The 13477-nt window shown below is 41.1% G+C and overlaps 1 protein-coding gene across 1 annotated transcript; it reads left to right on the top strand.

Moving 5' to 3' along the window:
- On the top strand, window positions 2655–11565 carry LOC8063307 (lon protease homolog 2, peroxisomal). Its single transcript, XM_002462681.2, has 17 exons — window positions 2655–2913; window positions 3505–3614; window positions 3714–3822; window positions 4448–4617; window positions 4881–4972; window positions 6009–6188; window positions 6295–6378; window positions 6562–6689; window positions 6771–6972; window positions 7071–7277; window positions 7537–7667; window positions 7945–8158; window positions 8992–9285; window positions 9383–9577; window positions 10224–10469; window positions 10622–10723; window positions 10962–11565. Exons 1-17 carry the CDS (start codon window positions 2804–2806, stop codon window positions 11043–11045), a joined length of 2658 nt encoding a protein of 885 aa, XP_002462726.1. The 5' UTR covers window positions 2655–2803; the 3' UTR covers window positions 11046–11565.

Genomic DNA, 13477 nt, shown 5'->3' with positions numbered 1-13477 from the left:
GTTTTGTACCTTGCACTTTTACTGATGTAGAAATGGAGCGTGAAGCTTAAGAAAACCATGCACTTTTACTAATGCAAAAATGGAGCACGAAGCTTAAGGCGGAGGACCAGGACCGCATCATGCAGATTAAGAACTCAATCGCTCGCTGTCTCAAGTCTTTCAAGCCTAATGAGATCCTCATGTCTGGTGTTTTGGAAATTTAGTTTTATAATAGGCCTGAATTTTCGGGAGCGCCTTTGGTGCTTTTCTTGTTAAACTGGTTTACCTAGTATGTGAACTACTATCTGGCTTTCTCAAAAGCAGAGGCTTAGCCTCCTCTGCGAGTTTAGGGATCGAGATAACACGACAATACAACTTTAAGGACTGGTGGTGGACTTTACTCCAACGTAAAAGTCCAACAACACGTCATCCACACTTAATAGTAAGGGTCACTTTTGCTATGCTAATTGTGATATGTGCACTATGAACATTGCCCCTGAAGGTAGACCATTGCTATTTTCACTATTTCACTCCATTATGTCACCTTCGTTGTTTAGTTTTATTGCGAAATTTTTTTCAAACTACTATAGCACTTTCGTATTTGTTCAATTATAAACTAACTAGGTTTAAAAGATTTGTCTCGTGAATTATAGGTAAATTAGATAATTAAATATTTTTTATCTATATTTAATGCCTATATATGTGCTGTAAGATTCAATGTGACGGAGAATTTTAAAAAGATTTTGACTTTTAGGAGGAACTAAACAAGGCCTCATTCCTGATGTCACTCCTCAAGTCTAGCAACTAGTACAAACCCGCTGGGTTTTGCCATCCCAAACTCATGCCCGCGAAAATAAAATTTGCCCATTAAAAAACCCATGACCCATCACGGGTTTAGTTTTGTGCCCAAACCCATGCCCATTCGGGTCACGGGTACCCGCGGGTCGCCCATGATATCGATAAAATTTAAAATTATTTCATAGATATTTATTAGATATAAACATCTCATGTAGTTCAATCTTTTTGTCTTTCTAATGTAAGAAGAAAAAAATATTATAGATTTTAACTGCTTACCTAGGTATCACTAAATAGTAACTCTCTCCTCTGGTTGGCGATATGAGACTAAAAACATCATACTGCGAGTAATAACTAAAAACAAACACATGTCGGCTCGTTTTCCTTGTTAAAACCCAAGTAGACAACACTACCTTTTCTAATACTAACTCATAATTGTTTCCATACCTTATTATCTAAATTTTATTTATACAAAGTGTGTGTGATATATAGATTAGGTGGGTAGATATGAACTATTTTGCGATCATGGACCGGGTTTACAAAACCAATGGGTTTACGGGTTTGGATACTACATTCCCAGACCCATGCCCATAAATCCACTGGGTCTAGCTTTTTACCCATTAACAAACCCGTGGGTAGAGAAATTAACCCAAACCCATGCCCTAATAGAGTAAAAACCCATCGGGTTTCAGGTACCCGTTGCCATCTTTAAACTAGCCGTCCAAGACTTTGGTCTAATTATCAATCATCTTGTTCGTTTGATCTTATTAGCTAAACTTATCAGCCATTTAACAGTGTTTTTTTCACAATAAATCATCCAACAATACTTTCTACCATGACTTATCAGCCAAACAAATAAAATGATATTTTAAGATGTATTGATCTTGTTGCAGTGGACGTCTATCAATCACTGGCCAATTCCACGCTATAACGAACCGCGAATTGTGTTAGTTATCACCTTACTGGAGCTGCGCTAAAATAAAGAGGGAAAAAAAAATCTTTCTAGTGATCTAGGAGTATTACTTATGACACGACGTTACTGTTCTCTCGTCGACTTATTTTTTTTTCTCAAATACGTTTTGTAATTAAGAAAAAGAGTTTAACCATATAAACAATATACTTCTAATAAACGTCCTAACGATCTTAAGACTCTTTCAAACTTCGATATGTGCATGTACTATTTTCAGATCATATGGTTCACATGGCACCAAGAAATCTCCACGTGCACGCTTGGCAGATCTCCGCCGTCCGTCAGTCCGGACCCACAAAACGGACGGCCCCGATCTACTATACGGCCCGTGCCGTTCCCCACGGCGGGCGGTCTGACCCGTCTGAACAACCAGCGCCACATGCCGCGCGGAGACCCTTATCTCCATACCCATCACTGCCACCTGGGCCCCGCTACCACCCGGTCCGGCCCAAACTACCCTCACCCGGAGAGTTCCGTACCCGCCGGCCGGCCCCACTACCCGCACTCGCCCTGACTCCGCCTGTTTGAGCTCGACACGGCTCCCGTTGGTCGGAGAGCGGGGCGAGCCGGGTCGGAGCGAACCCGTTCCTGTGGCTGTTTGGTTGGAGGATGGGAGAGTTGGGTTGACTCCAGTGTGGAATATTCCTCTCAGATACGGGTTGGACTCGTCCGTCAAAATCTAGCGGACGGAGCCGCTCCAGCCGGATTGGCTCCCACCAAACACTAAATTCCTTCAACCAAACGCCGAACGGAGCCGCTCTGTCCCCAATTCTTCAACCAAACACTAAAATGGGTTGACTCCGTCCCCAAAAGCAGAAGTGTAACCAAACACTGGACGGGTTGGCTCCGTCCTTTAAAACTGGGTTGGATCCAACCCAACCCACCCAACCCCAAACAAACACACCGATAAATATCGTCACCGTCTTCCACCTCTCGCCTTCTTTACTCTCCGAATTTTCTTCCCTTTTTTTAATATATATTCTGCTTTGCCGTACGCTGGTGCGCCTCCCGTCCCCCTCCCCACCTCGGCATCGACGCGATTTTGCGTGCCCGACGGACATGGCGGACGCGCCGGTGGAGCTGCCGAGCCGGCTCGCCATACTGCCCTTCCGCAACAAGGTGCTGCTCCCTGGCGCCATCGTGCGGATCCGCTGCACAAACCCCAGTAGGTGAGCGCCCCGCACCTGCACCGACCGTCGAGAGCTTGTAGCCCCGCCCGATCATTGGCGTGGGTTTCGATTTTGGTTTTGGGGATTAATTTGGTGCGCTGTCGGCGTATCGGGCTCAGGGTTTTCAGTCCTGGGAGTTATATAGGTTTTCTCCCCATCGGCAATGTTTAGTAGACACGTGGTTTTTGTGTTACATCTAATTACCCCCACTTGATACGAAATTGCGACTCCTTGCGCTTCAATTCTGGAGCAGTATGCAAATTAAGTAAATTTAGCTATCTCGCTTTAGACAGGAAATTTTGAAAGTTATTTTCTCAATTTTATTCGTTCGTTGAATTTGGGTTTTTCAGTGGGCTGTTGCTTTTGAGGGCCGACAGATTCCGCGTCCGTTTCCCACCTTTCCCTTAGTGTCCGACTTTTCTACGCTCAATTTAGTCCCTAGTGTGGTTGAGCTTTCCTTCGGAGGCGGCTTAATACTGTGATGTATATGTATATTGACTACAGTATGTGGGAGGAAAAAAAATTGCAGATTATTTTGGATTTTTACTTGGTTCGTGACTTGTTAGTCGGTGTGATTGTTTGCCTCTTCAGTGTGAAGTTGGTAGAGCAAGAGCTCTGGCAGAAGGAAGAGAAAGGCCTGATCGGGGTACTTCCTGTGCGGGACTCGGAGGCAACAGCTGTTGGCTCTTTGCTGTCTCCTGGTGAGATAAAGACTGTGGCTTCGAATTTTGCTGTATGAGCAAATTTGATGGGCATTGTGGACATACATTTACTTCCTGCCATTGTTATCGCTCTTGTAGGTGTGGGCAGTGATTCAGGTGAAGGAGGCAGTAAGGCTGGTGGTTCTGCTGGAGAGTCGTCAAGGCAGGACACAAAAAATGGGAAGGATCCCATTCACTGGCACAGCAAGTGTGTGACATCATCTTTGATCATCTAATGCTTGTATTTTATTCATGAACAAGGCTTAGATAAACACATTCAGGTGTGGGAGTTGACTGTTGGTGGATATAACAATGGGGTTTATACTGCATTCTATTCTACAAACATGAATAATAGATGGAGGCAAATGTTTGCCTTTTTATTTATTTTACCCTGTGTATGCCATGTGAGCACACAAGTGCAATGTTCATTAGCCTACAGTTGTCTGAGATAAAACATGGCTGATATAGATTGACAATGGGCAGATATTTTTCACACTGTAATCTGTCCAAGGGACTTTTCACACAGTTTTGCTTAATAAGCTTAGCTAGAGGAGGGTGCAATGTAAGCATGGACAGTTTTTCATATTTATTAACCTACTTCTTCCTACAAAAGATTTGCTGAACTATGAATATTTATATTTATTATTTGCAGCTATAACTTAAGCTATATTGAACCTATGGGCACATACACTGACGAAATATGCAATTATAGATAATTTACGTTTTACATTTTTTTATGCAATTATGAATTATGAGATTGCAGGCAATCTTTCACTACCTTATGCATTTTTTATTTAACTTTTCCTTAACCTTGTTTTGTTCTCCATGTGCAGGGGAGTTGCTGCCAGAGCTTTACACCTTTCCAGAGGGGTGGAGAAGCCAAGTGGAAGGGTTACATACATTGTTGTTCTTGAAGGCCTATGTAGGTTCAACGTTCAGGAACTAAGTGCAAGAGGACCATACCATGTTGCCCGCGTTTCACGCCTTGACATGACAAAGATTGGTAAAGTTTTGAATAAAAGAAACTTGTTTTGTTCTGTCCGTTTACCTGATCATTGTAGTCTTAAGTTTATGGCTTTTATAGCATAGTACATATAAGTTCAGTTTCTTCTCATGCAATACCTTATACCTTAAAGATTAATGTATCTTAAAGACATCCTTTCCTAAAGGATGATGCAATTATCCATCTGTTTTTTCTTCTTATTTGAATTTATTTGTTATAAAACAGACTTTTACATCTCTTCTAATATGTCTGTAAATTTTTAGAATTGGATCAGGCAGAGCAGGACCCAGATCTTATCGCTCTTTCTAGGCAGTTTAAAGCTACTGCCATGGAACTAATTTCTGTTCTAGAACAGGTAAATATTTCATGCAGAACTTTATCTCTTTTGTTTACTAGTATACTATTTCAAGTTTTGCTTGCCCCCCTGATTTTACGGAACAGTTCACAAATTACATTCACTATTTCACTCCTGCTTTAATAAAGACCACGACCTGGAGCAATCTATTCAATAGGGGCAAAGGCTGATAAGAAGGGAAGCCCTTTAGCCTTTAGCACTGACCACTGGCCATAGCCCAGAGTATGGCTTCCCCCTCAGCAAGCAATAAGGCACCAGCCATGCTTACCAGAGAGTTATCAAAACACAATGGTTTCCATTCTTCCAAAGAGTTCATGCCCTTAGAATGATTAGGGAATTGGTCCATTGCTGCAACTGTCCATTGACCCCATCATTGGTCTTGTTCCACCAGTCCTCAAAGGATAATTCATCCAGCGAGGTTGACAAGGATTGTAAGCCAAACTGTCGTAGAAGTGATGACCAGAATTGCCTTGCAAACACACAATTAGTAAGCAAATGATCAATAGTTTCTTCAGCCTCCTCACAGTGAGGACATCTGTCAGGATGTGGCTGTCCCCATTTTCAAGTTGATCTGCTGTCCAACAACATTTATGAGTCACAATCCACATAAAGAAATGACACCGGCTGGGAGCCCTAGTGTTCCAAATACGGTCACATGGCCAGAACTGAATAGATCCTTGAAAGAATTCCTCATATGATGACTTGGCTAAGTAAATTCCAGAACATGAAAGACACCAATGGTGCACACCTCCACATCAGGTTGTAGTACAATCTTGAAGAGGAGGCCCCAGAGATTAAAAAATTCAACTAGGACTCCTACTGAGAATGCTCCTTGTATGTCACTGATCTAAGAGTGATTTGTGAGGGTCTGGAGCACAGTGAGTTTGTGAGCTCTTTTTGCCGGCACAGTAGCAATTTGAAGGGATGCAATATCCTCAATTTGTTGATTTATGGTGCCTGACTTCTATGCGAGGTGAAATACTTGAAATTATCGATGAGCCTAACTTACAATGACACTGTTTTTTTCTAACTGCAGAAGCAGAAGACGGTTGGTAGGACAAAGGTGCTTCTTGATACAGTTCCTGTTTACAGGCTAGCTGATATTTTTGTTGCTAGCTTTGAGATAAGTTTTGAGGAGCAGCTTTCGATGCTGGATTCAGTTGACTTGAAAGTTAGACTTTCAAAGGCAACTGAACTTGTAGACAGACACCTGCAGGTGAAGATACTTTACAGTTTGTTATTTAATAATTAATGTGGTAATTTTACCCTTTGTCTTATTATTGTCAGTATCAATTTAATTTGTTTTTTTCTTGTGATGGCAGTCCATCCTTGTAGCTGAGAAAATAACGCAGAAGGTTGAGGGGCAGCTATCCAAGTCACAAAAAGAATTTCTACTGCGCCAGCAGGTTTGTCTGCTAATCTCCACGTTTGGGGTCTAGAACTTTTGCACTGTTTATGTGTTTCAGCAACCTCTGTCTTCTGAGAAACAAACAAACAGTGTTTTTCTTGTAAGGGGGTGTTGAGTAACTTTAGTTGGCCTTCTGTTTTCAAAATAGACATTTTTATCCGATGGCCATGCTAATATGCAGATGAGGGCCATAAAAGAAGAACTTGGTGATAACGATGATGATGAAGATGATGTGGCTGCACTGGAGAGAAAGATGCAGAATGCAGGAATGCCCGCTAATATTTGGAAGCACGCTCAAAGGGAAATGAGGTAAGCTATCATGCCATATCCTTCTATCTCTGTGCACATTTGGTACTGGAGTTTTTTGTATCTAGCTAGCTTTTTGTACAGGCGCCTACGAAAGATGCAACCTCAGCAACCTGGTTATAGTAGCTCCCGAGCCTACTTGGAACTTGTTGCTGACCTTCCTTGGCAAAAAGTTAGTGAAGAAAGGGAGCTTGACCTTAGAGCTGCAAAAGAGAGCCTTGATCAGGATCATTATGGACTAACAAAAGTTAAGCAAAGGATTATTGAGTATTTGGCTGTTCGTAAGGTTTGTGGTTGATCTGTGCATCCTTTTCTTATGTGCAAACGTTCCTATCCTGGTTAATGTAGTTTATATCTTATGGAGTTCTATTAATTTGCTCGCAGCTTAAACCTGATGCCAGGGGTCCAGTGCTGTGTTTTGTTGGACCACCTGGTGTTGGGAAGACATCTTTGGCCTCCTCCATAGCAAAGGCCCTGAACAGAAAATTCATAAGAATCTCTCTTGGTGGTGTAAAGGATGAAGCTGATATTAGGGGCCACCGAAGGACATACATTGGAAGCATGCCAGGGAGACTTATTGATGGACTAAAGGTTCAATCCTGTTCTTCTTCCCATTCTGAAGTAGCTATTTTATCTGTTCTTCTAAGTTCTAACCACAGAGATGTTCTTCTAACCTACTTGTATTAATAATTCAACAGCGATTGCAAAAAGTCTGTTAGTCCCCCCTTCTATTAAATGATGTTTGTTTACTAAAGTATGAACTAAAAGCTCTAAATATAACCCTAAACGTCTCTAGGAACTATTCGAATAGAACATTTTCTAAATATGAGTTCTTACTAAAAAAATGCAGAGGGTATCTGTGAGCAATCCAGTGATGCTTCTAGATGAAATTGACAAGACTGGTTCTGATGTACGTGGTGATCCAGCATCAGCACTACTAGAAGTTCTTGACCCTGAGCAGAACAAAGCATTCAACGATCAGTATCCTTTCATTTATCGTTACAGTGGAGCTATGATTTATTTGTTGTTTTTTAAATGGAGGGACAGTTTTACCTCTCTTGGCATTGTTTCTTATAATTAAGCATTTGTGAGTTGTACGAAGCGTGTTGGTTTCTGATTTAGTTGAATAATGGCGGAGACTAAAAGGCCAAGCTCTTAGTTTATTTGTGAATTCGATACTCACCATCAAATTCTTTGGGCTTGTGCTGCTTGATCTGTGGTTTATATATGATAAGAAATTCCTTAATATGATCACTAGCTATTTGAATGTGCCGTTCGACCTGTCGAAAGTCATATTTGTTGCAACTGCCAATAGGATGCAACCTATACCCCCTCCTCTGTTAGATAGGATGGAAGTCATTGAGCTGCCAGGCTACACACCCGAAGAGAAGTTAAAAATAGCCATGAAACATCTCATACCAAGGGTACTGGAGCAGCATGGCTTGAGTATGACAAATCTTCAGATTCCTGAGGTATGACACAGCTGGAGTTTCTGCTGCACCTTTACTAGTCTTCACTTTCTACTGTGTTGATTTCATTAATGCATGTCCACAAAAATAATGAATGCCAAGCCAACATAATTTATCAATTTTGCTCCTTTTTAACTATAAGTTATAGCATGTTGATGGCAAAAGGCATTTATGGTCACTTTAAAATGGCAACTGCAAATGCTATACTTCTTACTATGTAGGAAGTGTGATATTCTATTTGTGAATATAAATATACCAACAGTATTACGATGTTTGTTTGGACTGCTGTTAATCAGTTAATATTGGAATTTTTTCTGTGTCTTGAGATGCCTTTTTCACTAATTTAGCAAGAAACAACTTTTAGCTCATTTGTTCACAAGTTGGAAATTTTGCTTTTGCTATATTCTGCATTTTCACCATGCTTGCGACAAATGAGTTTTCTGCTAGACAATAGAGCTCCTTTTTTCTCGAACACCTAGACAATAGAACTGAGTCCATGGTAATTCTTGTGGCATTGGTGGCTATGGGAACATCACGGTAATTGTGTGTTTGATGGCGCTTCCCGGATGCCCGACATTGAGGAGGCAAAGCTCCGGTGCTTAACTTGTGAAAGGATTGAATACCTTATGGCCTTGATCCTACACCTAGTCATCCAGCTGTTTGTTAATAGCAAGCTTTTTATTGTTTTTTCCAGCCTCTTTTCCTTTTATTTTCTGTTAGTGTTTGTGTCTGTCTTAATCTAGCTAGTTGCTAGTCTTCACGGAGTTGTCTTCCAGCTTCATTCTATTTTTTCCCCCTTGTGTTCATTGATGTATACTTGCTGGTCATTTGTGCAGGCTATGGTCAAACTGATCATCGAGAGGTACACAAGAGAAGCTGGTGTGCGCAATCTTGAGCGGAACCTAGCTGCGTTGGCCCGTGCAGCTGCTGTTAAGGTTGCAGAGCAAGTTAAAACTCTTAGACTTGGCAAGGAAATACAACCAATTACTACAACTCTTCTTGATTCAAGGCTTGCTGATGGTGGTGAAGTTGAAATGGAAGTTATTCCTATGGAGCATGACATATCAAACACTTACGAAAATCCATCTCCTATGATTGTTGATGAGGCTATGCTAGAGAAAGTACTTGGGGTATGATATCATGTTTAAACACAATTTCATGGACAAATACAGAGTTCTATCATTCTTTTCGTTGTATCTAAACAGGAACTTGATGTTTGTGGTACAGCCTCCTAGATTTGATGATAGAGAAGCTGCAGATCGGGTAGCAAGCCCAGGAGTTTCAGTTGGTCTTGTCTGGACTTCGGTTGGTGGGGAAGTTCAGTTTGTGGAGGCTACAGCCATGGTCGGCAAGGGTGACTTGCATTTGACTGGGCAGCTTGGTGATGTTATTAAGGAGTCAGCGCAGCTAGCTCTGACATGGGTATGGATCTTCTTGTCCTGGCATTTATCCACATTTGAAAGTAAACAAGATTGCTTGGAAATGTAGATTGATTGATCAAGGTACAGGGTTACATGTATATATAGTCCGGAGGAGATCTTGGGTTTATAGAAACATAACCAAACAAGATCTCCTCCCTATTCCTATCCATAAACTCCTATCCCTGTCCATAATAATTACAGGAGAGAGCCAGCTGGCTATAGGAAGCACACGGCCCGGGCCCAGTCCAGCTATATACATGCATACACAAATACATATTACATGTAACAGCATTGAAATTGTTTGACAAACCTTATTTGCATAGCGAATTCATGCTTCTATGTTTATCTAAACTCTGGTGGATAGAAGTTGCAAGTTCCCATTGTCTTGGGTTATTTTTGGGGTCAACCCAAAACTTGCTAAAATAAATTAGAACGGCATTGCCACCTGTTAGCACCTCTGTGTTCTTATCATTGCGTGCCCACTTGCATCCCTATTGTTGAAGCTTTGGAATTTTAACTGTATTTTCTTTGCAAAATTCTATTTATATTAAATAGCACAAGCTTAATTGATTAGTTTTGCATGTGGGGACATCTCAAATTGAATAATCCATTGTTTTGTAACTACAACACGACCTTGATTTTTACAGGTGAGAGCAAGAGCTGCTGACCTCAATTTGTCACCTACTTCTGATATCAATTTATTGGAGAGCCGTGATATTCACATACATTTTCCTGCTGGTGCTGTGCCAAAGGATGGGCCTTCTGCAGGTGTGACATTGGTAACGGCTCTGGTGTCACTTTTTAGTAACAGAAAAGTCAGAGCAGATACTGCTATGACTGGAGAGATGACTCTAAGGGGCCTTGTATTACCAGTTGGTGGTGTTAAGGACAAGGTACATGACCATTGCCTAACCGCTTCCCTTTTTTTTTTTGAGGAAAAACCGCTTCCTTTTTTATCTTTTCACTTGGAAAATGTGGAACATTTAATCATTTTTGTGTTGGTATCCTTCTGCTTTATTTAACTCGACATTTCTGTGGAATTTAGGTACTTGCGGCACATCGCTATGGAATCAAGAGAGTAATTTTACCTGAAAGGAACTTGAAGGACTTATCAGAGGTTCCATCACCGATTCTCTCTGGCATGGAGGTATGTTGTTGCATTGTTGTTTGCATGTTGCTTGGGCAGCTGTTTGGTACTTTGGTGTGATCTTTGACGATATTCTTAGCATTGGAGCTACTAAATCTAAAGCTAGAATGCTAGATTCATGCACTTTAGGGGTATTCGCATACTAGATTCAAACATAGAACCTCTTGATATGTAGTTGTGGAAGAGGGTATTGCTGAAATCTGCCTTTTGGTGCTTATTAAATTTTTGCTGCTGTCAGATTCTGCTTGTGAAGCGCATCGAGGAAGTACTCGACCATGCTTTCGAAGGAGGATGCCCACTTAGATCACGCTCCAAGTTATAGCACCCAACTCGCCTTTGATATGGATATTTGCTTCGGAGGATCATCGTCACAGTACCACGCGAATGATCAACAGTGAGAGTAAGAGCCTAGCTCTCTTGCCAGCACAGGTCTTGGCACGCCCTCTTTCGTTAGGCTTCGCATCCGGAATGTGTATACTGGTCAGAATTCGGAGAGCAGTGAGAAGATCTGCTCGTTCCTCTGCTGGGATTCCCTGCATATTTTTTGCGACACCAGCTGTTGATCTTTATACACAGATGCAAGACAAATCTGGGAGGAACACTGGTTGGTTCCTCTGTCGATAATATGGGTGTATATGTAATCTATTCCAGGGAAATATAGCTAAAACGAGGTTGTCAAATCAAAACTAAAGAGATTGAGAATCATCATACGTCCTTTGGGGTTGGGTGACTTCAGTTAATTAATATATATCATATATAGGTCGAAACCACTTGTGTAACAAAATATGTGTACAACATATTTACATCTCTTTAATATCCACCCTGAGTCAAATTGTGAGTCATGGAAATCTTTGGTCATCAGTTATATCCGTGAATTGGTGAGGCAATGGAGCACGTAACAACCAGAATAGACTCTTTTTTTTTTTGAAAATACAACCACACCTGGGACACTTGGACTCAAAGCTACTTTCTTTCGGAAGGACGAAATGGATGTTGATCTCAATGCGCTTCGTATGATGAAGGCATATGTAATCTGATAATTCTGCGAAGCGCTGTTTCGTTTATTCCGTAGGTTTGCAATTTGAACCATAAATTTATTTACAACAGTACTTGTTTGGCATATCGAGTTGAAGAAATAAATGTTCGGCTCGCTTTGTTTGCTTGAGCTTATCTGTCGAATCTGTTAGCCATTCAATAGTATTTTTTTCTTAACAAATCAATAAATAATATTTTTAGTTATGGTTTATCAGCCAAGCGAGTAGGTATTTTAGCTATGTAATACAGAAGACCTTTGGTTAGGCCAATTCTATGGAATGCTTCCTGTACTTTTCCTATAAACCAAAGTAGGAAAAAAAATTCTTTGAGAATCCTATCCTACACAATTTTCTGGGCCCCTTTGGTTCACAGGGTGGGCAAAGGATTTTTGTAGGATTAGCTTTCCTAAGGAATATTTTCTTTCCTAGCCTTTGGTTGATATGAAAAACAAAGGAAGTTTTCCATAGGATTAGAATCCTATGACTCTATTCCATAGGAAACAAAACATTAGCTCAGACCTCATGGAATTTTTCCTGGCGGGAAACAAAGTGTGTGCCCGCGCTCTGTGCATGTTCTTTTTTTTTTGGTTGGCAGCTTCTGGTGAGCCTTACGTGGGCTGGCCTGGGTCATTCCAGAGGCAAACAACAAAGCGAGTGACTTTGAATGAATAACTGGTAGATGTTCAAGATTTTAAAAAATAATGGAAGCATCTAGTCTCTGTGGCTTATTCCTGTGTTTCACCTGTGCTACTGCCAAAGGACTTCATTTCAGCTTTCCTGTGTTTTGAATTTTCGTAGGAACGGAGGGGTATGGCATATGTATTCCTAAGGTTTTCCTATTCCTACATATTTCCTATCCTGTGATCCAAAGGGGCCCTCTTTATTTTACCCTTCCAAACAAAGGAGCTCAGCATGTTCGTCCGCCACACTCACGGTGTGGCCACAACTATGGCGTGCGTGCGGCAGCGGTGGAAGCCAAATAGGCCTTGCTAGCCGTACAATCCAAGACAATCATCGTTTTTGACGTCGACATCTTTCTTTTGCTCTCTCACTATAATGTAGAACATTGGCCTTGTTTAGTTCAAAAAAATTTAGATTTCGGTACTGTAGCATTTTCGTTTTTATTTTTCAAACATTATCCAATCACGGACTAACTAGCCTCAAAAGATTCATCTCGTGATTTAAAGGCAAACTGTGCAATTAGTTTTTGTTTTCATCTATATGACAGAGAATCTTGAAAAGTTTTTGGTTTTTGGATGAACTAAACAAGGCCATTAGAAAAGCAAATTTTATAGCTAATAATATGAGAATAATTTTCATGGGATTGGGCCTTATATTTCAATGTCTTATAAAACTATAAAATTTTTTTGGCTCTTTAACTTGTGCGCCTGTGCCACTTAGATCCATAAACTTAAAAACTCGAAATCTGCCTCCCTAAACTTGTTTAGTCATGCACCGAAGGTCCATATCTCTTTATATTTTGCCGACTAAGATAAAATTTTATATAAAACACCCTAGCATAGTTATTTTCTTAGTTGTGCACCCCGCGTCCACCCACTTGCACCTAAAACCCCTCCCGAAGGGCCGAGATGAACCGGTGCGCATTTGCCTGCGTCGTCCATCTCGCTGTTGTGGATGGGCTTCAGCGATATGATGCCTCGCCGTGGAAAGTCTAAACTCCTTGGTTTTGTGGCCCACGGTGGAGCCTTGCTGTTGGACG

Source organism: Sorghum bicolor, chromosome 2, assembly GCF_000003195.3.
Source record: "Sorghum bicolor cultivar BTx623 chromosome 2, Sorghum_bicolor_NCBIv3, whole genome shotgun sequence".
In the NCBI taxonomy this organism is placed as follows: Eukaryota; Viridiplantae; Streptophyta; class Magnoliopsida; order Poales; family Poaceae; genus Sorghum; species Sorghum bicolor.
This window is presented reverse-complemented; position numbering and strand designations above follow the sequence as displayed.

Bases quoted from the DNA above. Each gene is read 5' to 3' on its own strand.
- LOC8063307 (XM_002462681.2), top strand. From the start codon at position 2,804: ATGGCGGACGCGCCGGTGGAGCTGCCGAGCCGGCTCGCCATACTGCCC. The intron at 3,823-4,447 runs GTGTGTGACATC...CTCCATGTGCAG, and splicing joins CCCATTCACTGGCACAGCAA to GGGAGTTGCTGCCAGAGCTT. The intron at 9,286-9,382 runs GTATGATATCAT...TTTGTGGTACAG, and splicing joins TGCTAGAGAAAGTACTTGGG to CCTCCTAGATTTGATGATAG.